This window comes from Sorex araneus, chromosome 3, assembly GCF_027595985.1.
Source record: "Sorex araneus isolate mSorAra2 chromosome 3, mSorAra2.pri, whole genome shotgun sequence".
Classification (NCBI taxonomy): Eukaryota; Metazoa; Chordata; class Mammalia; order Eulipotyphla; family Soricidae; genus Sorex; species Sorex araneus.
This window is the reverse complement of record NC_073304.1, coordinates 226,689,892-226,716,109: the sequence shown is the minus strand read 5'-3', so window position 1 is coordinate 226,716,109 and position 26,218 is coordinate 226,689,892. Positions and strand designations below refer to the sequence as shown.

Below are 26,218 nucleotides of genomic sequence, written 5' to 3'. Positions count from 1 at the left end.
CAACTGAGGCCATATAGGGTTTCAGAACTTTTGTCAGAGAGCTAGCAGCCTCCGGTTTTCAAAATCTTTGCTACTTCTGGGTCAGGGATGTAGCTTTGTGGTACAGCCCTGGCCTTGCATGTGTAAGGCCCTGGGTTCGAGGTAGGAGCGAAGGCAGCAGTGAATTTATGTGTGCTTATGCTAGACATTCTTTGTAAGTTGGAACCTCTTAAATTGCTACTCTCGCACATTGAAGATCAGTGAAGTAAAATAATATTTTTTTTCTTCTGAAATATAGGGCAAACTGGATTAAGGCAGTTCAGATGTGTAGCAAGCCCCGAGAATTTGCATTGGCTTTAGCAATTTTGGAATGTGCCGTTAAGCCAGTTGTGATGCTACCAATATGGCGGGAATCTTTAGGGCACACCAGGTAAGTGAATTCTGAATCTTGAGAGTGGAATCACTCTCCCTTTTGGATTACCAGCCTGTTAATAATGCCGCTGTTTTAAAGGCTATCTGAGAGGTCTGGCACATAGCCTCATTTTTCTCCTTTGTAAGATGTAAACATGAATGAACAGGAAGTCTTACGATGTCGTATTCTAATAAAAATCAAAAGAGATCAAATATATGAAAATTAAACATTTTTCAAAGTCACATTTTTATTAAATAGGAATAGGACTTAGTTTTTTAAAACTGTATTCTGGAGGGGGCCGGAGCATTATCACAGCGGGTAGGGCATTTGCGTTGCACACAGCCAGCCCGGGTTTCATCCCTGGCATCCCATATAGTCCTCCAAGCACCGCCAGGAGTAATTCCTGAGTGCATGAGCAAGGAGTGACCCCTGAGCATCGCCGGGTGTGACCCAAAAAAGAAGAAAGAAAAGTTGTATTCTGGAACGTTTCAGTTACAATATCTGATCTGTTTAGAGTTCATTGTCTCACCAGATACTGTGCAGCTTTTACTTCAGCAGATAATTAAAAAGTTAATAAATTAGGATCAAAGATCCAGTCATGCATGCTTTGTAGGCTGGAGCCCCGGGGTCAGCCCTTGCCACCGCATGGTCCTTTGAGCACCACCAGGAGAAACTCTTTGCACCTTGCTGGGAGTGGCCCCTAAATGGTGCCTCTGTGTGTGACCCCAAAACCAAAAATAAATTTTGTGACTTGAATCTATGTTTTAGCCGGCATGTTTTTATTCTCTAACGTTAGTATTTAAATAATTACAGGAGGGGCCAGAGTGTTAGTACATTGGGTGGGGCACTTGCCGAGCCAACCTGGGTTGTCTCTGAGCCCGCTAGTGGTGATCCCTGAGCGCAGAGCCAGGAGTAAGTCCTGTGCGATACCCGGTGTAGCCCCTAAACAAAAGAAAACCAAGTTATGATAGGAGCTGGAGAGATGTACAGCAGGTAAGGCGCTTTCCGGCATGCAGCTGACCCGTTCAATCCCTGGCGTCTCATAAGAACCCTGAGCCCGCCAGGTGTTATCCCTGAGCGTAGAGCAAAGAGTAATCTCTGAGTACCACAGGATGTCCCCCCTCTTCCCCCAGAGTTGTTATAAAACCAGTGTAAGCTTATGGTAGAATGCCAAACCGTAGTTCATTGTGAAAAGTACGTATGACAGGGCTCATTCCAAAGGTATAATCTAGGAATTCTATTTTCACTCTGCTTGGGATTGAAGCCAGGATGCCACAAATAAGGGCACGTGATTCACATTCCTGACAGTAATATAGTAATTTTTTAAATACAAAGTCATTTCGTTTTACATTGACTTTTTCTTTTTTTTTTTGCTGTTGGGAGGGTCACACCCGACAATGCTCAGGGTTACTCCCGGCTCTGCACTCAGGAGTTAAGTTACTCCTGGTGGTGCTGCGTGGGCGGTGGGGGGCACCATATGGAATGCCAGGGATCGAACCTGGGTTGGCCATGTGCAAGGCAAACGCCCTCCTCACTGCACCGTGGCTCCAGCCCCTTGTTTTATGTTCTGTATCTGTTTTGTTTTATAACGCAAAGATTATTTGGTGGTGGAAATATTTTCTCCTTTGTTTGATGTCAGGGATCTAATCCAAGATCTCTTCCGTACTAAGCATGTGCTCTGACTTCGCACTAATTCCTTGAACTGCAGTGCGTTTCTGTTTAGTGGTTTAGGGCCCACGCCTGTTAATGCTCAGTGGCTGCTCTGAGTTCATCATGCACTGAAGAATTACTCCTGGCGGTGCTCGGGGGACCGTATGGGATGCTGGGAATCAAACCCAAGCCTGCCCGCTGTGTGATTGCTCCAGCCTGTGATCCTAAATTCTTTGAAGACAGAAGAGTCTCATTTAGGAGTTGCTCTCAGTTCTGTTATTTTTCCCGCATAATCTGTTTTATTTTTTTTCTCTTTCGGGCCACATCCTGCTCCAAAGGACCCCTTTCTATTTTCAGTACAGCCACAGGGTGCTGGGGACCGTGTGTTCGTCCAGTGCAAAGCCCGTGTTCTTGTCCCTTGACCCTTCCTCCTGGCCACCAGCACATAAGGCTCAGGTCATTTGTCTTTCCTTCTCTTCTACACTGAATGAACTTGTGGCTACCATACAAGACCTTGACAAAGGGAATCGCCTTTGTTTGTCTTAAAATGCTTCCTGACCTCCTTTTCCATGTTATCTTTCCTACTATCTTCCCTCGATGCTTTCCTCCTCTCTTTCTCTGGGTTATTTGTAATGCTTTTGTTTTGGGACCACACCTGGCAATGCTCAGAGGTTACTCGTGGCTCTGTACTTTGTAATTAATTACTTATGGTTGTGCTTGTATGGAGTGTGGGAGATCAACTCCAGGTTGGCATGCAGGCAAGTGCCCTCTCCACTGAACTGTCACTCCAGCCCCACTAGACTTTTTTTTTTTTTTTTTGCTTTTTGGGTCACACCCGATGATGCACAGGCGTTACACCTGACTTTGCACTCAGGAATTACTCCTGGTGGTGCAGGGGGACCTATATGGGATGCTGGGAATCAAACCCAGGTCGGCCGCATCCAAGGCAAACGCCCTACCCGCTATGCTATCACTCCAGCACCCCCCCCCCCCCCCCCACACACACACACTGGATTCTTCCCTTTCCCATTTGGTGACTCTCCATGTACCTAAGGTGTGCCTTTTGTTCCTTAAAAATTCCATATGTAAACGTGTTACTAAGCAAATGAAACCAATTATATACATTATGTGTCTGTACATATTATAAAGGCTATATAAACTATAGTAGGCTATAATAAAATTCACCAGCTTAAAAATAAGAATAGTATCATTAGTGTATCTATTTTCCATTCACAGTACTGTTACTCTCCAGAGAAATACTTTTGAAATTTAATTATTTTTTTGTTGCTGTTAAACCCATCTTCCTTTTCTTGTAATTTTTATCATGTGTATATCAGTAAAAAGCAGATATTTTCTCTCTTTTGAGTTTCATTGTATCTTCAAATATTGAGTTCATTTGAGTTCATCGACTAGATGTATTTTTATTATTTTATCACAAAATAATAAAAAGGGACTAGTTTCCACAGTATATTCAAGAATTTTCATAGTTCAGTAAGAAATAAACTAGACCATTCATTAACTTGTCACTGTCATCCCGTTGCTCATCGATTTGCTCGAGGCGGCACCAGTAAGGTCTCCATGTGAGACTTGTTGTTACTGTTTTTGGCATATCCAATATGCCACGAGTAGCTTGCCAGGCTCTGACGTGCAGGTGAGATACTCTCAGTAGCTTGCCGGGCTCTCCGAGAGGGACATCATCAAGTAACAATCAATTTAAGGGGTGAAAATATCTTTTAAGGAATACCACTCTTCTGGGGCCAGAGATTAAGGCCATAGAAACAAAGGCACTTGCCTTGCAGGTGGCTGAGCCTGTTAGATCCCTGACACCATCTAGTCCCGGGTACTGCCAGGAGAGAGCACAGAGCCAGGAACAGTCTCTGAGCACCACCGAGTGAGACCCACCCCCCCACCCCCCAATTCCTGAACAATAATAATACCAGCACAACACTTTTCTCAGGCTGTGGAATACCTTTCTATAGAAGTACAGGACCAACATAAATGCAAAAAGTACATGGAAAAATAAAAGTTGACTGCAGTGTTCAGAGACAGACACTATCTCCCAACACAGTCACATTACCCCCATGCTAAGTGACTAGTAAGAGGACACGGGTGGGCAGGTTCCCCATGAGGAGCACTGCATACGTGCTTGTGTGTGCTGACTGTGGACTTACACATTTCGGACTCCCAACGTTTCGGACAAGCTGTTTGATTCTGAGACTCTGGAGTGCAAAGCTGGTGGTTCAGTGCTCACAGGCCTGGCCCAACCCTGGCACCCCTGACACTCCGGTGCTGGGGATCAAACTCACATCGGTTGGGCAGATGCTCCATTCCACTTTTCATTAACTTAAAAAAAAAATAGGGGCCAAAGAGATGGTATAGTGGGTAAGGCACATGTCTTGAACACAGCTGACCTGAGATGAGTCCCCATACCCCAAAGTTGAGCACCGCCGGGAGTGATCCCTGAGTAGAGCCAGGAGGAAGCCTTAAGCACAATTGGGTGTGGCCCCACCCCAAATTCAACAAAGTAAAAATCGAAAATAATCGTAATTAATAGAAGAAGAAATACAAATAGCCACAGAACATGAGAAGATTCTTAGCCACCCAGTGAGGTGGGAGAAATGCGCCTCCAGGTCCTGTGCCAGAGAAGTAGCTGAGAGCAACGCGTCGTGCGTGTGGGCTCCGGTGTCCGGCCTCACAGGGCTCCCTAGGCACGCCCGCAGGGGTGGTCAGCAGTCGAAGCAGTGGACTGTTCCTTACATCAGATTGTTAGAAGTTGGAATGATACTGGCAGTCTGTCACATTGTGGGCAGAAAATTTTCAGCAGTCGCTGACCGGGGTGGCAGAGGTAGTTTGGGGTGCGTATGCTGAAACTTGTGCATGCAGCTGAGGGTGGTCAGGGGAAATTGGCACTCTTCGATGGATAGTGCCAGTAGAAAAGAAAGATAATTAGAAATTAGCTAGCTCTGTTTCTCTAGAAGCCATTTCAAAGGAATTTTAAGAAGTAACTGAAATATTTTATGAAGTAGAAAACAACCAACGTACCTCAGGTAAAATCAGTAGAATTCTGAGCCGGAGAAGTATAAGCTGGGCAGCCTGCCCGGGTTCCATCCAAGGGACTGCCTGTGTTTCCGAGAGCCACCAGGAGTGGCCACTGAGCCAAGAGACAGAGTAAGGCTTGAACCCGGCTGGGTGTGGTACAAAAAGAAAAACTAATCAAATTCTTTTTTTTTTTTTTCTTTAGCTTTTTGGGTCACACCCGGCGATGCACAGGAGTTTCTCCTGGCTCTGCACTCAGGAACTACTCCTGGCGGTGCTGGGGAGACCATATGGAATGCCGGGGATTGAACCCAGGTTCAATCCCTACTTGCTGTGCTATTGCTCCAGCCACCTTAATCAAATTCTTAATTGGGAGTGGAGAAACAGTTCAGGAGCTAGAGCTCTCGTCCCTGGTATCCAATACGGTCTCCCCCCAGCCCCAGCACCGCCAGGAGTAATTCCTGAGTGTGAAGCCAGCAGTAACCCCTGAGCATCGCCACTGTTGACCCAAAAACAAAAATTCTGCATCTCTAATAGGTTACCAGGAAAGAGAACAAAAGCAGAAGGCACCAAACCCTGTCACCATATTCCTGATTTGTCCTCAATGGCACAGGCTCTGCCCTCATTATGTTCAGGCTTCCCGTGTCTGCAAAGAGCAGGACCTGCCCGAGGGAGTTGGGACTGGGGAAGGGTCACCCGGACGGAACGGGCCCCCTGATTCCTGTGTCAAACAGGAGGGTGGAGGACACTACTCTCAGGCAGGAAAAGGACGTTGGTTGATTGGTTGGGTTATGCCGTATCGGGGTGGGGTATGCGGGTCTGTTTACTTTAAGGAATAGTTTTCTACACTTAGTGAGGCAGTGGACAGGACCAGATGATTTTGTACATAAATTTCTGGAAGCAGTTAGTTTTACCTGAACTTCCGTAAGACAAAGATGGAAGTTTTACAGAATTTCTGTTACCACGAAACTGTTTGAAAGATTGATCACTATCACTGTATCACTGTCATCCCGTTGTTCATCAGTTTGCTCGAGTGGGCACCAGTAACATTTCCAAAGTCCCTGTCGAGTGCTAGTGTAGCCCGATGGCGTATTGGGGGCTCTTTCAGGGTCAGGGCAATGAGGACCGTCGTTGTTACTGTTTTTGGCATATCAAGTACGCCACAGGTAGCTTGCTCGGCTCTACCGTGCGGGCGGGATACTCTCGGTAGCTTGCCGGGCCCTCCGAGAGGGACGAGGCTTTGGGGGCGGCCTCTAATCGCCTTTACAGGTGTTCCCAGTCTACCGAATGTAAGCTTTTAGTCGACTGGCTTGTAACGATCTGCACGCTGATAAACACACACCTGCCTGCGTCTCTGGGCAACACTTAGGACATCTCCGGCCTCAGGTTGATCTCCTTGAGGTTGATGGAGTGCGACCGGAGGTTGTTGAGCAGCTGGCAGAGCAGGACCCTATCACAGAGGGTCTGTGCCAGGACGAGCACCTGCGCCGAAAGGTTGACACGTAGAAATAAATAGAAGAAGACTTAAAGGTGGGGCCAGAGCGATAGAACAGCAGGGAGAGCGTTTGCCTTCATGTGGCTGACACAGGTTTGATCCCTGGCATCCCACAGGGGCCCCCAAGTACCACTAGGAGTAATTCCTGAGCATCTCCAGGTGTGACCCAAGCAAAAAGAAATTAAGAAAGAAGAGAAAGAGAGAAAGAAAGAAAGAAAGAAAGCGACTTGCTTCTTTCATTAATATTTAATCGATAAATGATAGCAAATAGACATGTATTCAAGGAATCTTAAAATACTAACAGATATACTGAGGAGCAAAATTAAAAGAATGATAAACCATGGCTAAGTTATCTTCCCTTTGTCATGGAAGCATTGTCAATTAGGAGGTTCTTAATATCAAAAAACTTGGAGCTAGTCATTCATGCCATGAAAGTATTTATTTATTTATTTATCTATCTATCCATTTATTTATTTATTTTGGCTTTTTGGGTCACACCTGGCACTGCACAGGGGTTACTCCTGGCTCTGCACTCAGGAATTACCCCTGGTGGTGCTCAGGGGACCATATGGGATGCTGGGAATCAAACCTGGGTCAGCTGCATGCAAGGCAAACGCCCTACCCGCTGTGCTATCGCTCCAGCCCCCAAAGTATTTATGTATTAAGAACAGATAAGTTCATTATTCTAGATTTAAGACAAAAACAGTTCTAGGGGCTGGAGTGATAGCACAGCTTGGGTCTCCGGGTGTGACCCAAAACAACAACAACAAAGACAAAAACAGTTCTATAGGAATTGTGAAGAGTTATTCAAAGGGTATGTTTTAAACTAAGTCATCATGCTTTTTGGTGAAACTCTTGAAACATTCTTTCAAGTGGAGCTCCGTGAGCACTGGCCTAGAGCTCCGTGAGCACTGGCCCAGAGTGTATGTGTGCTTTGCTGAATCCTGGCATCATACATGCTAAGGGCAGTGGTTTGGGTGCTTATCTTGCACACAAGTCACCTGAGTTCAATCCCCAGCATCCCATATGGTCCCCTGAGCACTGCCATGTGTAATTCCTGAGTGCATGAGCCTCTGTGTATTGCCGGGTGTCACCCAAAAACAAAATAAAGTGAAGAAAAGAGACTCATACATGTGCGCTCACACACACACATTTATATTACATATATCCATAATGTATCTATGTAGATAAAGGAATGATAACGCAGTTTATCCAATATCTGATTCTTTAGTTGTACAATACAAAATGTTAATTGAAAGACTATCAAAAAGTAATACGAAGATTGGCCAAAATAGCAACCATTCTGAACAGTAAATTTTATGTAGACAGACAGTAGCCATGTAAAGGATATAATGAGATGGCGGAGTGATAATACAGTGAGTAGAGTGCTTATCTTACACGTGGCCAACCTGGATTTCATCCCCAGCATCCCATATAGTGCCTTGTCCACCACCAGGAGTAATTCCTGAGTGCAGAGCCAGAAGTAACACCCCTGAGCGTTGCCGGGTGTAGCACAAAAAAGAATATAATGGGATTTCTTTTTTTTGAGGGGCTGGGGGTCAACACCTGGCGGTTCAAAGGGGTTACTCCTGGCTCATGCACTCAGGAATTACTCTGGCGGTGCTTGGGGGACCATACGGGTTGCTGGGAATTGAACCCGGGTCGGCCGTGTGCAAGGCAAATGCCCTACCCGCTGTGCTATCACTCCAGTCCCTATAATGAAATTTCTAAGTAAAATGACAACTTGAATAACCACGTGTCATTTCAATCTGTGCTGAACTGCACCAAAACGATGGCAAAGGTATTTTCACGTAAGCAGCACAAGGCCCCATGGACAAAGGTTCCCCTGGAAACACAGACCCAGGTCCCCGTGGAGGCAGTGCGGGTGGTAACCTGCTCCACATCCTCTGGTCCCCGGGCCGAGCCTCATGGGGAATTGACTCAGTTTATCTGCGACTCCTCGAGGGCCCAGAAGCGGTCTGCTCGCATTCTCTCCCACACTCCTTGCTCCTTTCTTTGCATGTGGGCCTGCCTGATACCCCAAGTGTGGTGTGACCCTATTGTCCCTCCAGCCGCGCTCCTGACCTTTCCCTCAGATTGCACCAGAAGAGGTTCTTGTAAACAAGTTAATTTTGCCTTGGGAAACTTCTTCGTTGGTGACAGGATTGCTCTTTCGCTCCTCCCTGCTGGGTTTCCAAAGCCAAACTCTGCTATTTGGAATCCACGCAGCGGATAAAGTTCTAACAAAGGAGACAGGATTGGCCCCAGGTGCGAGAAGAGGGGCTGGGGAGACCGTCCACGGCAGTATACGTGCAGTCCGTGACCCTGCTGCCAAGCCCGGCGGCATGTTCCTCCCCTTTTCCTCCCAACCAGGCATCCCTGGTACTTCTGGGAGCTTCAGAATATTTCTAGGGTGGTCCTGGTGGCCCCTGGGTCCTCAGGACCCACAGTGTTGAGCCTCTGGCCTGGTTGGCCACATATAGCTGGAGTGGGCCTGGGTACCCGAGCACCTGGGGCAGGGCCCCTTGTGTCCACCTCGCAGGGAAGATGAGGACGGCTGGGCTGGGATATGGATTGTTGATAAAGTTCAGTTTCTTAAAAAAAGTTACATTTTGCATTTAAAAAAAAAAATCCAGTGTGGCTGGAGAGCTAGTACTGTGGGTAGAACACTTAGTTGCCTTGTGTGCAGCTGACCTGGGCTCTGTCCCCAGCACCTCCTATAGTTCCCTGAGCATAGAGCCAGGACTAGACCCTGAGCCCTCCAGGGGTGGGGATGGGGGGAGACAAACCAGGGTGAAAGAAGGTCCCAGCATTAACAGAACAGGAACCTCAAGGACCTAGGAATAATTTAGCAAGAGATGTGAAGAAGTCATTAAAGGGGGCTCGAGCGATAGCACAGCGGGTAGGGTGTTTGCCTTGCACACAGCCGACCTGGGTTCGATTCCCAGAGTCCCATATGGTCCCCTGAGCACCGCCAGAAGTAATTCCTGAGTAGCGAGCCAGGAATAACACCTGTGCATCGCCAGGTGTGACCCAAAAAACAAAACCAAAAAAAATCATTAAAGCTTCACTAACGTCCTGCCCAGAAGTAGAGCACTTGCCTTGCATGTGTGGGGCCAGAGAGGGGGCAGCTCCAGCAGTCACCAAGGCTTTGGGATGATGCTTTAGCAGCTGATGACATGCTTGTCTTGCAGGAGGCCCAGGGACCAGCCCCGGCACTACATGTTCCCCTGAGCACTGCCGTATGTGCACCCAAGAAAGACAGGATGTGCTTAGATATGTGTATTACATTTTCTAGCTATCACTGTCACTGTCATCCCTTTGCTCATCGATTTGTGAGACTTGTTACTGTTTTTGGCATATCGAATACACCAAGAGGGAGCTTGCCAGGCTCTGCCGTGCGGGCAGGATACTCTGTCGGGAGCTTGCCAGGCTCTCCGAGAGGGGCGTAAGAATCGAACCCAGTTCTGCCACGTGCAAGGCAAATGCCCTACCCGCTGTGCTATTGCTCCGGCCCTTTCTAACTATAGCACATATTATATTAATACTATTGATTTATTGTCAGTATTCGCTTGTGATTAGGATTTTACTTCAACTGGAAAAATTAATGTGGAAGTATAGGTCAGTAGATTTACAGGAGGAATAGAAAGCTTTGGAGAGCCTATTTCGAAACTACAATAGACAAAACAATATGTACCAAAAGGAAGTAGAGCAGTGCAATTGAACAGCACGTGCAGAAGCATGCCGGAACATCAGTGGGAGTCTGGCTGAGAGAGGGAGCGAGGGAACATCGGGGAAAGTAGCATGGAAATCCTTGCCTCTCAAAAGAGTTAGATAAATGAAGAGGTTTTTTTCTTTCTTAAAACAATAACAGAAAACTTCAGTAAGAAAACATGGATTAATTTATGCTTTTGTTGTGATACTTTCTTTTTAAACAGATATTAAGCCCAGATGCCATAGAGGAAAAAAAAAGTGGATATATGTATTTAAAATTCTGAGTGGAAAAAATAATATTATAATCAGACTCAAAAGACAGATGGCAAACTGAGGAAAAATATTTGCACCACAAATGGAAAATTTCCTTAATTGACAAAGACCATTTATAAATGAAAAGGACTAATTGTCCAGTACGGACAAGACAAAGGATTTGGACAGGCATTTTGCAGAAAAATAAATATGAAAGGCCAGTAGACATCAGAAACGGTTATTCTCTCGTAATTGAAGAACTGTGCATTAATGCAGTGGCAGAGTATTTCTTCCCTCTCAATTGGGCTCTTGGCTGCAGGGAAGAGTTTACTTGAGATCAATGCTGAGCGCAGGTGGGGTTAGGCAGGGTGGCGCTGGGACAGGATCGGCCGTGTGACATGCGCCGTTCTCCCCTGCAGTCTGGCGCTATCCATCGCATCCCACCCGGGGGGCTGCAGGGCTCTGCCCCAGGTTGGCCCAGGAAGGCAGGATATGGTTCGCGGTAGCAGACTCGGAGCAGGCCCCTGGGCGCCAGGCAGCTGTTGGTGTGGAGCTGGAGCCGGGGAGGGGTCCCTGCCCGTCTGGAGGTGGTGGCCGTGCAGGGGTGCTTCCCTCCGGGGGTCTCCGGGCTGCACCAGCAAAGGAACCGGGAGTGCCGCCTTCAAATGGCCTCTTCCTGTCCGACGGTGGAGAGCGCAGGAGAATTCCCCCACGATAGCTGACCCCCCCGCTGGCCAGAGCGCTGCTCTCTGACCTGCCCACCCACGAAACTCGAAGCCACTGCATGTGGCAATGAGCACTGGCGTGTTTCCCCGGGCGCCCCAGCCACCCGTGAGCGCCCGGCCTTGCCGAGGTGCTCCACACTGAGCCTATGGAAACGCCGTGGAAAAATGCTCCTCTGGCCCGACTCGTCACCCCCACTTGACTCGGGTGTTCCGGGTGGGCTACCTTAGCCGCCATCTGTAGGCCTTGACCAGCTTCCAGCCCGAGGTGTCCGCTGCCGTCAGGAGGTGACGGGGCTCCCGTGAACTGTGAAGACTCTGGCTCAAGAGGGTGAAGAGCGTTGGCCACATACCGGCCGGGGAGGCAGCTTTGAGAGTAGAAATCTGAAGAAGGGTAGGGTGGCTTTCGGTGGGGGGCCGAAGGTGTATAAACAGAATTAAATCTCTTAGCTTTTCTTTCTTCTCGCTTAGTTGACAGTAGGTCCCCTTCGTCTTCCCACAACGCTTTGCCTGTGAAATTGGCTCACCTGGGGGAGAAGGGAGCAAACCGACTCACTGACCACTAGAATTCTTTGTGAAGACCCGAGCTGCTCTCTTCGTAGGTTCCGGTTAATGCTCCAGCTCATGGGAAAGAGGCCCCTGCACCAAACCCTAGACTCATCACCCTGATGCAGGCCCCCTCTGTGGGCCTCACCCGTCTCCTCTTGCTCCTGTCCCCTGCCTCCAGCCTCCGCCTGAGCACCGTCACCCTTCCTTCCTAGCCTGCACTGGGCAAAGGATTTACCCCTCCCAGGACCCCTGCGTGGGCCCTTCCCCCCCTAGACCTGAAGCCTGCATCTGTGTCCACAGACACCATGAATGCTTGAAAATCCCCTGCGCAGCACAGGAAGAATCAGAAATCTTGGCTACTAGAATAAAATTTGACATTGGTCAGTCCCTTTTCAGGGGAAGGAAATAAAGCACTTTTGAACAGATAACTGGTTTAATAAATTAGGGTTTAGTCCATGCATTTAGTTGTTTAAAACATCTATCCTGGTATAGAAAGATATCCTGGTGCAGTGATTCGAGTAAAAACTTGGGGCTGGAGAGTCCAGCAGGGTAAGGCACTTGCCTGGCACATGGCTGACCCGGGTTTGATCCCCAGCATCCAGTATGGCCCCCTGCACACCGTCCACTTGTGGCCCCTAAAAAGGGGGTGATGTGCTGGAGAAATAGGTCAGAGATCCAAGGAGCAAGTTGGATTCCCAGCACTCCTAATTTGACCCAGAACACCGCCTGCGTAATGGCCTTAAGCCCTGATGGGCCCACGCCATGCCATGTTGAAGCATCCAGTCCTGGTGACGCCTGAGCATTGCTCGGGAGGCCTCAGGGAAGGAGCCTTGAGCAGTCCATGTTCCAAACTCAAGCTCACAAGCAATAACCAAACTGCTGGGGGTGCCTTTGTGTGCTTAGAGCGTGTTGCCTGGAGGGACCGTGCAGGACATGCGTCCCAGCTAAAGAGGTGCCCCTTGGTCGGGGTCTGAACCAAAGAGGTGCCCCTTGGTCAGGGTGGGCATTTGGGAGGAGGGCGAGTTTCATTCTTGCCCTTTCTGGAGCTCTTTGATATTTCCGTACCGACGGATCCAGCTGGGTTGTAAGATTAGAGTAACCACCTTTTGTTTTCGTCTTCCTGATTTTCAGTGCTCTTTTTTTCTTCTCTCTTTCGCCAAAGTTCATATTTTATTTCTCTCTTAGGTTACATAGGATGACATCGATTGAAAGAGAAGAAAAGGAGAAAGTGAAAAAAAAGGAGAAAAAACAGGAAGAAGAAGAAACAATGCAGCAGGCTACCTGGGTGAAATACACATTTCCCGTTAAACATCAGGTAATTTTTGTTAGAATCTTTGATTTACTTTTTTATTTTTGCCCCCCCCCCCCCCCACCTCGGGTCACACTGGGCTGTGCTTTGGGCTCTTTCTAGCTCCTCGTCATTTTTGGAGGACTGTGTTGTGCCAGGGATCGAACTCAGGTTTCCTGCATGCAGAGCATGGACTCCAGCCCTCTTAGCCCTCTCCCTCGTCCTGTAGTCATAGAAAATAGTGTCAGTCAGGGCTGGATCGATAGTACAGCGGGGAGGGCGTTTGCCATGCATGCGGCCAACCCAGGTACAACTCCCTGACACCCCGTATGGTCCCCCAGGTAACACCAGGTGATTCTTGAGTACAGAGCCAGGAGTAATCCTGAGTGTTGCCAGGTGTCACCTAAAGAAGATTTAAAAAAAAAAATCACATTAGTCATTTCTGAACTTTATTTTCCAACTATGAATTCTTTGTTTTTTTTTTATTTAATTTTGTAAACTTGTTCACAATAACTTATTACGTTTAATATTCCAACACCCAATTCCCCTATCATATCTTCCCACCACCATACTTCAGATATTTCAAGCTTCCCCCCAGAGCAGGACCTAAATAATTTAGTTTGTATTGGTTGTTATGAATCATCTGCTAAAAATGATCCGAAAAGTTAACTATGAATACTTTATAATTTTACTTTGGGGACAATCTCAGGGTAGTTGAATATACTGCATTTTTAAAATTACGCTTAGGTTTACGTTAGTAGACTATAGGTGTATTTTTAGACCAATTATTGGAACTAATGACGGGACCAAATTTTTGTTAACTTTTCATATTAGAAGTAGAAACATTTTTGCATATACCTAAAATTATTTCACTCATACGTTTAATTGCCTTGCTGTTTGGTAAAAATTGCATAGCCATAGTGCTTTAGAAATCAGTCTAACCCCGTTTTAATGAGAATGTTTTTATTTATACCAGGTTTGGAAGCAGAAAGGAGAGGAATACAGAGTAACAGGATATGGTGGCTGGAGCTGGATTAGTAAAACTCATGTGTATAGGTTTGTTCCTAAGTTGCCAGGCAACACTAATGTGAATTACAGAAAATCAATAGAAGGAAGTAAGTAAAGCTTTCATTCATAATTATTTCTGATTCCTATTTTTTAAACCTTGTAACGCAATATCTGTATTTTAGTGTTTTTCTGAAAATTTTAGAAGAACATTCAGAAATTATTAAATTTATGCTTTACGCTCTAAAGTCTTTAGTATTACCTTAATTCACAGGATTAGATGGCTAGAATTTTATTTAAGCCAAGATGAAAATGATACAGCTTTTTAGGTGTTTGAGGGTTTTGATTTTGCTTTGTTTTATTTTTTCCTTTGGGTCAGAGCTCAGGAGTTATTCCTGGCTTTGCACACTCAGGAATTGGTCCTGGCAGTGCTCAGGGGGGACCATATGGGATGCTGAGGATTAAACCCTGGTCAGTTGCATGCAAAGCAAATGCCCTGCCCTCTGTACTGTTGCTCTGGCTCAATAGAGCTTTTTCCTTTTGGGACCACACCTGGTGATGCTGAGGGGCTATCCCTGGTTCTTCACTCAGGAGTCACTCCTGGTAAAGATCTGGGAACCATATTGAGACGCCAGGGATTGAACCCAGGCCAACCGCATGCAAGGCAAGCTCCCCACCCATTGTGCTATCTCTCCAGTCCCCCACCACTCACCCCTCCTGCCCTCCCGGATTTTTTTTTTTTTTTAATATTTGGGTCACACCAGTCACGTACTTACTCCTGATGTAAGGAATCATTCATTTTAACAAAAAAATAGGTTCCTACTGTGCTGGTGCTTAGGATATTTGGGTTTAAGTGAAGAAGAATACTTTCAGGAGCTGACTCTGTAGTACGGTGGGGAAGATATTTCCTTGCATGCCACTGACCCAAGTTCAATCCCTGGCATCCCATTTGATCCCCTGAGCACCTCCAGGAGTCATTCCCAAGTTTCTTTCATTCAGTGATACAGATTTGACTATTCCTAATATGGGATCATGGATCAACTATAAAAGGATATCCAAAATTTTATTGGAATTGATTATAGAAGTTTGCGTGTGCTCTTTTAATTTCTTGATAGGGCTTCATAGCCTTTATTTAATCATAATACGGTTCTGTCACAAAGAACATGTTAGAAACCCTGATATGGATATTCTAGGGACATAATTAAATATTTTTGACCCAGGTTGAAATAATCTCAACATAAAAACCTCTAAAACTCATCTGAAATGCTTCCAGAATTTTCAGATAAGCCCTAACAGTAGGGTCAGAGAAAGAAGACAGGGTTGAGGCACAGGCCTGGCCTGCCATCAGACCCCAATTGGATCTCCAGAACCACCTAGCCTGAGGTCCCTGAGCACTGCTTGGTACCTAGCACCTATCCTCAAAGTTTGGCATTGAACCAATGGCCCATCTGGCAAGACTTGTCTGGAGGGCTCCCCCTACTCCCAGCCATCCACCCCCTCACCTTTAAAAAAAAATGCCCAGCTTAGTATCACCCACACACTCATATGTTAGAATTTTCTGGGAAATAAGTTGGTAATTTTCTCTAAGGTAGAAGTATTAAATCGCTAACATTCAAGGTACCTGAAATTACTATGAATTTGGTCCCCTTTAGCCGCAAATAATATGGATGAAAATATGGATGAATCAGATAGAAGAAAAAGTCCACGAAGTCCAAAAAAAATAAAAACAGAGCCTGATTCTGAGAAAGGCGAGGTAAATGATCCTGGTTCTACGAAAGGAACAGACCAAAGTGAGATGGAGATTTCAAGGACTACTGAGAAGAAGGACCAAGGTAAGACACAGCTTTGCGAAGGGCCGTCTGGGGGCCACAGCTGAACCCGGTTCGGTGCGTGTAAGGCAAGTGCCCTACCCACTGTGTTATCACTCCAGCCCGTACTGCGTTATCTTGATCGAACCATTCTTCATCTTCTCCCTTAATTCACCGTTCAGGATGTACATGCACTGGTTTGTAATGTTTCTGTACAGCTTGTCAGCCCTCAGCACACCCATCAGCCTCTGAGCAACCTCATGCACATTAGCTAAAGCCCCAGGCTCCGAGGGCATCCAGGTGCTCTAGAATCACGTGGTACGTGGTGATTGCCTTGTTTCACCCACTGGCCTATTTTCAAATTTCATGCACATATCGGCTATCTTCATCCTGTTTCCAAATAAGAGTTTATTGTACAGATGTCCCACATTTTACTTACCCATTAGTCAGGTGGTAGATATTTGGATTGTTTGACTGATTGGCTGCTACAAATAACGCTGATACGGGGCCAGAGAGCTAGTACAGCAGGGAGTGCACTTGCCTTGCACCCGGGTTCAATCCTTCCCACCATCCCATCTGCTTCCTCGAGCACAGCCAGGAGTGCGCCCAGAGCATTACCCCTGGTAAGAATCTTTATATACAGGTTACTCGGTAGCCCTCTGTGGACATGCACTCGGGTCTAAGGACATGGGAACAAAATTATCTTGGTCGTGCATCAACTGTTTTTATGGATTTTTTTCTTCTTTTTTTGGATCCCACCCGGCGATGCACAGGGGTTACTCCTGGCTTTGCACTCAGGAATTTCTCCTGGCAGTGCTCAGGGGACCATATGGGATGCTGGGATTCGAACCTGGGTCGGCCGCGTGCAAGGCAAACGCCCTACCCGCTGTGCTATTGCTCCAGCCCCATTGTGGATTGTTTTGTTCAGTAGAAATTTTTATCAGTAAATTTGGTTATTTGTGTCATTGCCGACCCAGTTGCCTGTGTTTGGCCCCTTGCCTCGTTACTGTCACTGTTGTAGTGACGTGGGGTCTCTCCTCCGGCAGTGGTGCTCAGTGGGAATCGCTCTGCTTCCAGCCCTTGCGTCCTAGGGCTGCTCCTGCTTCACCTGCGGCGCTCACACTCCTGCTCGTCGGGCTGCGCACACACTCCTGTCCGGAGAGCAGATGCTCTTCACCAGCCCCAGGGCCGTGCCTGAGACCCTGAGCCCTCAGCCCCGGGGTCCTTCAGCCCCACGCCCTCCTCTCAGCCTTCCAGGGTTTATCTTTAGTTTTAACTAGATAAGCTAAATCAGGGCTTCTTAAGTGTTTTCCGTGGGTGAGTGCTGCCAAAATGCACCTTGGACTTGTTCCACAGTTGATTCAGAATTGATTTTTGGTCATTGCACGTGGAGAAGCCTCTTACTGTTCCCATACTTAGATGATACGGGGTTGCAGCCCACAGTTGAAGAAGCTAGGAGTGAGGTCGAACATGAGCTTTAAGATATTTCATAACCACGAGCACTCTGCAAAATCTTCCATGAAGTTCTGTGTGTGTCTACTAAGTGTCACTGGATGTTCCAGCATAGCATTCCATCAATTTTAGCACTTAAGAACTGGAATATTCACGTATTTAAATATTTGGGGTGGGGGTGGGGAGAGAAAGAGTGTTTTGTTGGCCACATGTGCTGCGGCTTTGCTCAAGGATCCCTCCTGGAGGGGCTTGGGTGACTGTACCAGGTACCAAGGATCAAATCCATGTCAGTTCCATGTAAGGCAAATGTTTCAACTGCTGGATTCTCTCTCCAGCCCCCTTATTTGTACTTTCCCTTTTTTTTTTTTTTTTTTTATTCCTTTTTGGGTCAAACCTGACTGTGTCCAGGGGTTACCCTGGCTCTGCACTGGGAATTATTCCTGGCGGTGCTCAGGGGACCATATAAGATGCTGGGAATCGAACCCGGCTTGGCTGCATGCAAAGCAAACGCCCTCCCTACCTGCTGTGCTGTCACTCCAGCCCCTTGTACTTTTTTTTAACCTTTTATAGAACTCAGCCCTATTCATGAATCCTTTTTAACCACATATCAATTGAACTTTGAAATAGATATTTCTCTTTAAGCTCTTGAATGAAAATAAGAAAAGTTGATAATTTTCACTATAGAACCTATTATGAGTACCACATTTCAGATGGAAATTTAACACTTCTTCAAATATCTCTTTTTTACAGATGTCAAAGAAGTCGTTGATTCCGACAACAATAAATCCTTTAAAGAAGAACCAATGGAAATAGATGATGTGAAAACAGAATCACATATAAACTGTCAGGAAGGGTCTCAAGTAGATGTGGTCAATGTTAGCGAGGGTTTTCATCTACGGACTAGTTATAAAAAGAAAATCAAATCCTCCAAGCTAGATGGACTCCTGGAAAGGAGAATTAAGCAGTTTACACTGGAAGAAAAACAGCGCCTTGAAAAAATGAAGGTGGAAGGTGGATGTAAGGGATCAGGAAAGACTTCCCCGTGTTCTGTGAAAAGTCTGTCTGAGGCCTCGGGGACGGCAAAAGCAAAGGACGCCTGTCAGGGTGACCGGCAGGAAGCCAGCCCTGATGCAGGCGTCGAGAAATCAGGAGACTTGGCCCAGGGCTGTTCCCAAAAGGACTCCTTGAGTCCCGGAGCCAGTGATGCTGATCACGTCACAAATAAGCATCATCCAAGGGATCAAGTAGATGATGGCTCCATTCAGAGTCCAGAAACACAGTGTCGAAAAGAGAATTTTGTTGGAAATGACCTAGATGAAAGCCTCTCAGGAACCCCCGGCAGCGGCCAGGAGCCCATCAGGACGGACACAGAAGCAAGCGGCTTTCTTGGTGGTGGCTCGAGACCAGCCGGCACCGGTGAGACTGGTGCTTTGATCCCCAAGAGCAAAGAGGCACGCCCGCAGGAGGGCAGCGACGCCATGGGCTCTCCGTCCCAGAGTCCCTCCCGGCCCTCAGGACCCAAAAGCAGTGACGACAGAGATGTCCCACCACTGTCCAAAGCCTCGGACCCGGAAGGCAAACTGGGATGTGACTCGGAATACAACAGCGCTTTGGAAAACAGCTCCGATACGCTGTCCGTGCAGGACAGCAGTGAAGAGGACATGGTCATTCAGAACAGCGGCGAGGGCCTCCCGGAGCAGGCAGCCGAGGACGCGGTGCCCCAGCCCCTTCCACATACGTCCCCAGGAAACTGTGCCGACAGGCTGCAGGACCAGGTGACGGAAGCGAACGGCCAGAAACGCGGCTCGGAGCAGAAGTTAGAGGAGAAACCTGTCAATAAGTGTTTCGATCAAATCCATCAAAGAGGTCTCGCCGACAGGAAGAGCCATGAAAACCAGGAGTCTGAAAGGAAAGGCCAGCGAGCGGGTTCCTTCCAGATCAATGGCCGAGACAATAAACCCAAAGTGTTTTCCAAAGGGGAGTACCTGAAGGAGACCCCCGAGAGTAAAGACGGAGGTTGCGATATCGAGCCCAAGATTAACAACATAAGTAAAAGTTTTCCTGAAAATGACATCAAGCCTTTGACAGTTCGGGACGCCGCCGCCGTGAAGCCCTTCATGAATGGCGATGTCGTCATGGAGGAGCTTCATGAAAAAAACAACGTAGAAACAAAAGCGTGTTTGCGGAGACCCTCGGGTGCTGAGGGGGACGCCCCGGGGGGCCTGGAGCCCCGGGCGGCGGCTGAGGCGGGCGGGGGCGTGCACCCGGCCACTCCCCCGCCTCCGTGTCCGGAAGGCAGTGCCACCAGTCAGGTGGAGGACATGGAAGTGGAAACCTCGGAAGCGAAGCCCAGCAGCCCGTCACCCGTCCCCTCCGGCGAGGAGTCGAACCTCAGCAGTGATTTCGTGGATGAGAACGGGCTGCTCACCGGCAAGGGTGAGAGCATCAACGGCGAGCCCCGGAGGAAGACCGTCATTACGGAGGTCACCACCTTGACCTCCACGGTGGCCACGGAGTCCAAAACCGTCATCAAGGTGGCAAAGGGCGACAAGCAGACCGTGGTCTCGTCCACGGAAAATTGTGCCAAATCCACTGTCACCACCACCACGACCACGGTCACCAAGTTGTCCACGCCTCCGACGGACAGCAGCGTGGACATCATCTCCGTAAAGGAGCAGAGCCGGACGGTGGTCACCACCACGCTCACGGACTCCCTGACCACGGCCGGGGGCACGCTCATCACGTCCATGACCGTGAGCAAGGAGTACTCCACGCGGGATAAAGTGAAGCTCATGAAGTTCTCGCGGCCCAAGAAGACGCGTTCAGGTACAGCTCTGCCGTCCTATAGAAAGTTTGTCACCAAGAGCAGCAAGAAGAGCATATTTGTGTTGCCTAACGATGACTTGAAAAAGTTGGCCAGGAAAGGAGGAATCCGAGAAGTCCCTTATTTTAATTATAATGCCAAGCCTGCCTTGGATATCTGGCCGTACCCTTCTCCTAGACCCACCTTTGGGATCACCTGGAGGTACGTTCTTCAAAATGTATTTGGGAACGGGAGGAGATTTTAAAAGTTTCATAATGAGAAAAATGTTACGGAGATAGGAGAGAAACTTCTTAGCTAAGATCCTAATGGACGTAAGAGTCACAATGTTTTTCGCTTGGCCAGCTGGTAGCTATTCAAGTTTACTTAGAGGAAAATAGTTAAAGAAACATGGGATGAAAATGGAAGATTGAAATGAAATGAAAATTGTTTTTACAGGAGGAAAAGGAGCGTGTCAAGCATGACTGTTTTTGTTGTCTAAATTTACAAGTTATTGCTATGTGTTTGCGCTGGGAATTAGATCATCAGAGTTGAGCCATGTTTGTCTTTCAATTCTGTGAGGGGATTCATAAAAAGATAAAGCATAAGAAATGTTCCTGTAATCATACACACTTCCCTACGATGTACATATGTCATGTATTGCATGATAAACACTTCTGTAATCCTTTTCTGATACGAGAATTAGTGTCTTGGGGCAGGAGCAATAGTACAGTGGGCAGGGTGGGGGCCCTGCGCTCAGCCGGTGCAGGTTCGGCACCCCTCATACCACATGGTCCCCCCAACCCTGCCCGGAGGAGGCCCTGAGCGCTGCCGGGTGTGGCCCTTCCTAAAAAATTCTGCAGGATTTTTTCTTAAGCCCAGGAATAGCCCTAATTGAAAATTTTCTGGGCACTAAGCTTTGAGGATGAGTCATAAGTATATGATATCTTGTAGTATCATCATAGGGAATGAATCTTAAAACTTCTTGTCAGGTTTACTTGAATATTAAGTTTCATGAAGGGACAGAGTTAGGATTAATGCCTGGTTTTTCTAAATCCCAGTTCAGTACTTTTATCTACTTTGTCACATTTGACAACTTTGTCCTTGCCATGTCCTCCTCTTTTTATCTTCCCTCCCTCCTCCCCTGCCCCCTCCATGATATAGAAGGTAGAGAAACATTGAAAGGGTGAGAGTTCTGTGGGACTTGCTTACGCAGCCAGAGTAGCCTTGGGTGCGGACAGATTCTTGCGAGGGTCACGAAATGGTTAACCTCAGCAGGCAGTGGAGCTCTTTAAGCTCATTTCTCCTTAGGGTTCATTTCTGTGTGTTATTAAATTGGACTCATACTGGTTTGTTTAGTCCAGATGGCTAGTATGAGCAGAGACACTCCCCGCCCCGCCACGAATGTAAATGAGTATTCTCTCGTGGAATTAATTGATAAAGTTGACCAGTCATAGTGAGTTTGACCAAGTTTTTTATAACTCATCTCTTGTTTTGATTTCAAATATCATCACTCCATGACACATTCAATAGAGACAGCTGAAAAGTCCAATTTCTCTGCAGGGCCTGCAATGAAGGATTTGCAGAATCCTGCAGGGAATCAAGGAACTCTCCATTACAGTTGATGGATTTGTAGGATTACTCTGCACTTTTCTGCTTTCTTCATTGAGAGCGGTCCCCAAATGTGTCCTTGCCTGTCCTGCAGGTAACTTCTTTCCCGCTGGAAAAGTTACTGTGTACAATGTACCACTCAGAGTCCGGGCCGCTGTGGAGACGGAGCTTTCGCTCTTTTCTGGCCTGAAGTGGCAGGTGGGGGTCGGCCCAGCAGGAGAACTTGGCTCCACGCCACTCCCGACCAAGTGTTGCTGTGGCTAATGTCTGCAGGCCTGGCCTTGAGGAACCTTGGATTGTTACGCTTTCGTAGGCACTGTGACCACAGCTCCTACCTGTTTAATTTCTCATGTTTTAATGAAGGGAAATACCTTCGTGTACGTTTTAAACATTTTAAACAATCACATCTAAATTTATATTAAAGTTGAGGGTAATGTCATCCTTTCGATATAACGAAGGCATGGGTGTATATATATACACATATATACTGATTTACAAATATATGTTATATTTCACTCTAGAATTCACTTTTAAAACATGAATCTCTATTAAAAAAATCATGCGTGGGGAATTCATTTTTACATTCACACTTGAAGTAATAGGGCTGATGCTTGCAGTAGAAGCTGCGGCCACTCAGGGCCTGTTATTGAGCTTCAGTGACTTAATATTCAGGTGGAGCAGCCTGGAGTGAAAAACTTGTCTGACGGATTCACTAGGACTTCCTTGTCCCCTGCACCCTGCTCTCAGGCCCTGATTCTGTCTCCGTGCACTGGGAGCGTCTCTGCAGTGCCGCCAGGAAGGCCCTCCGCCTGGTCTCCTGTGAATGAGCGTGATGGGGCTGACCAGGCCTGAGTGGTAGTTAGGACATAATGACGGCTGCAGGGCGGAAAGCGTTGGCCATCTCTACCGCGCTTCTCGGGGAAGGTGGGCTTCCTTGTCCAGCCAGCCCAACCTTGGATCCCTTTCAGAGAGGCCTTACTAGGAACCGCCTTGAATCTTTCTTTCCTCCTCCCAGCTGGCGCTGTGCACTCTGGCTTCTGCCTTCTCTCCTTGCACCTCCACACCCCTCCCCGCCAGCCAGAACACACCAGGCATGATTTCTGGGACGGGTGTATGTGTGCGCTTTTGCACACTTGCCTCCAGTCGAGTTGCCCCTTGCTTCGTCAGATGTCCCCAAATCCTGGTTTTGGGAGCCACCTCTTAGATCACTCAGGAGACCCTTCCTGTTGCTTTCCTCGGCAGCAGCTCTGACTCCTCTATCCCCTGCTCCTTTCATTGGAGGTACAGCAGTTTGGAGTTTGTTTTTTGTTTTTGTTTTTGCTTTTTGGCTCTTTTCTGCAGTGACAGGGATCTAAACCCAAGCCCTACGCTTGCAAGCCAGACCCTCAGCCCTCAGTTACTTTTTGAATGCGTTAGTGAATGAAGAATGAATGAATAGACTGATAATGTGTGAGGTTGCCCCTTACCTGGTGTTTTTCCCATTAGAAAATAGGGAGGGGTGCGGGGGCCGGAACATTGTAGTACAGCAGGGAGGGCGCTAGCCTCGTACATAGCCGACCCAGGTTCACTCCCCAGTAAATTAGGGCCAGACCTCGAAGTGCTCAGGGGACCGTGCAGTATGGGGGACTAGACAGCAGTCGGCCACTGTAAGGCAGGTGCTTAACCCCCTTCTCTGTCTCCAGCCCAAAAAGTTGTTTGACCCTAAAGGTGAGACTCGAGAGGATGGGAATGAACTTTTCTGCCCAAATAAATAGTTGCTTTGCCCCACACGTCCAGAGCTCCCTAGGTCTTTCTGCTGGCATGGTCTGGGAGTGACAGGCATGCTACCTCTCATGCACCCCTACAAAGCTCGTGAACATTTTCCCTCTAGTGTAACAGCTGTGCTGAGTCAGAGGATTCACTGCCCAGTGAAGGAAAGAGTGACGTTGCAGACGGAGAGAGGGGAAGATGAGAAATTGCAGGACAGAGCTCTGGCTCAGAGGGCTGCTGTGCGTGCGTTGCACTCCTAGGCTGTGGTTCCACCCCTGTCACTGCTCAGAAGGGCCCGAGGGCACACTAACAGTGGCCCTGAGCACTGCCCGCTGTGTCTCCCGAAACACAAACGACAGCATCTTTTTCATCGAGGACCTTTTTGTCATAATGGCACAAGTTGAAAGCCTTGGGACCAGGAAAGAGCGTAGGGGTTCTGTGGCCTCGCGTGCTGCTGACACTTGTTTGATCCCCAGCACAAACATGGTGCCCTTAGCAGCACCAGTGGAGCGAACCAGGAGCACAGGCAAGGGTGAATCCTGAGCACCACTAGTATAGAAAGAACAATAAAGAAGTTTAATAAAAAAAAGAATCAAAAGCATTGTTCTTTAAATGCAAATGGTTTAAAATTCATCGTTGGGCAGCCAGCGGAATAGGACAGCAGGTTATGCGCTGGTCTTGCGTGTGGCTGACCCAGACTCCCCATCACCCCACATGATCCCCCAGCCCGGCCAGTGGTGATCCCTGAGCACTGATGGGTGTAGACCCCGCCCCACTCCCACTAAGATCATTTCATTTTGGACATCTGTTAAAGGGGAAAACAAATTAATTTTAAATTTTTTATCACAATAACCAATATATTCAGGTGTATAGAGCTCCCAACAAATTACTGTCAGTAATAGAGAATTGATAACCTAGAGTGCTATAATATATCCCATAGTAAGCCCTTACTGTGCTGGAGCCATAGCACAGCAGGTAGGGCATTTGCCTTGCACACGGCCGACCCGGGTTCGATGTCTCCGTCCCTCTCAGAGAGCCCGGCAAGCTACCGAGAGTATCCCGCCCACACGGCAGAACCTGGCAAGCTACTTGTGGCATATTTGATATGTCAAAAACAGTAACAACACAGTCTCACAATGGAGATGTTACTGGTGCCCAATAGATGAACAACGGGACGACAGTGCTATCGTAAGCCCATTTTTGGACTTGATACTCGTTGCAATTGTAAATTCATTTTAAAGTATGGTATTTTTGTTGTTGTTGTTTGTTTTTTTTTTTTGGTTTTTTTTTTTTTTGCTGTTTGGGTCACACCCAGCGATGCACAGGGGTCACTCCTGGCTCTGCACTCAGAAACTGCCCCTGGCCGTGCTCAGGGGACCAAATGGGATGCTGGGAATCGAACCCAGGTCGGCTGCGTGCAAGGCAAACGCCCTACCCGCTGTGCTATTGCTCCAGCCTTTTTAAAGTATGTTTTTAAAGTATCTAAAATGTTTCGCTCATTTGTACACAGAACCTGTACAATAAAGATTCCTCTGTCTCCTGAGTAGCAATTAATGCAGCATAGCCTGTTTTTAGGACAAAGTATTACAGAATTGCTTTCTGTCATTGTATTACGGAATTCCGAAATACACACTTCTGTTTGTTTGGTTTGGGTTTGTTGTTGCTCTTTTCTGTTTGTTTTCTTTGTTTTGTTTTTGAGCAGGGGGGACACACTCGGTGCCCAGGGATCAGAGGCTCAGAGACCACCTGCAGCCTGGGCCTCAGCCCCCCACTGGCCTCATACCGAGCCAAATCCTCCCTCCTGTGTTAGCTCTCCAGCCCCACACTGGTCTTAAATCGTCTGCACTAGTAATAGTCTGGTTTGCACAGTTGCCCTTTGGGTTCAAATGTTAATTTTCTGTCCACTATGTATTTTGAGGCTCTTTTGTTTTTGTTTCACTTCTTTGAGAAAATGTCAACATTTTCAGCTCTTTTGTTGCTGCAGAAATAGTTTAGAGTTTGTCCTCCAAAATTCTTTTGTCACATTTAGCAAAGAAAAAATATTTATTTCTATTTAGTCACAGTAATATTTCTGGTAGAATTTTTTGTCTTTTATTTTTGGAGCCTTACCTGCTTGTGCTCAGGGATCTCCTGGCCGGGCTCTGGACACTTATATGGTATCAGGGATCCAAATTTTCAGCTATGAGCAAAACCAGCGCCTCCCTCCATACTCTTTCCGACCCGAGCACGTATTTCAGAATTTGACTGAATTTATGCTGCACTGCACTGGAGCACTGTCGTCCCTTTGTTCATCGATTTGCTCAAGCGGGCACCAGTAACGTCTCCATTGTGAGACTTGCTGTTACTGTTTTTTGGCATATGGAATACGCCACGGGGAGCTTGCCAACTGAATTTATACAGTGGTTGTTGCATCAGCCTTATAGTGAGCCATGTTCATTTTATGAGTCTGTCTGACCTTTGAAGTGGCTTCTGTTCTTTAGGTACATGATAAGCCTAGTACCAAAAAAACAGTTTTTCTGTGAAGTGACATCGAACAGGGGCCAGAGTACAGGACTTGGGGGTTCAGGTATTTGCTTTGCACACCGCGACAGTTTGGTTCTTGCCACCCGACACAGAGTCATAAGTAAGTGGCTGAGCACAGAGTCACGAGTAAGCCCTGTGCCGAGTATAGCCCAGTTCCCCCTCCCCTCCAAATA

General features: G+C 47.4%; 1 protein-coding gene across 9 annotated transcripts in view; it reads left to right on the top strand.

The window, feature by feature from the left end:
- BPTF (bromodomain PHD finger transcription factor) overlaps positions 1–26,218 on the top strand; it is a 142,445-nt gene that overhangs the window by 71,823 nt on the left and 44,404 nt on the right. For all 9 annotated transcript variants that reach the window (XM_055130748.1, XM_055130747.1, XM_055130746.1 and 6 more), the window contains 5 exons: positions 278–409; positions 12,995–13,124; positions 14,074–14,212; positions 15,755–15,934; positions 18,113–20,387. In XM_055130748.1, the coding sequence (XP_054986723.1) occupies positions 278–409; positions 12,995–13,124; positions 14,074–14,212; positions 15,755–15,934; positions 18,113–20,387 (2,856 nt within the window). The remainder of the gene's footprint in view (positions 1–277; positions 410–12,994; positions 13,125–14,073; positions 14,213–15,754; positions 15,935–18,112; positions 20,388–26,218) is intronic.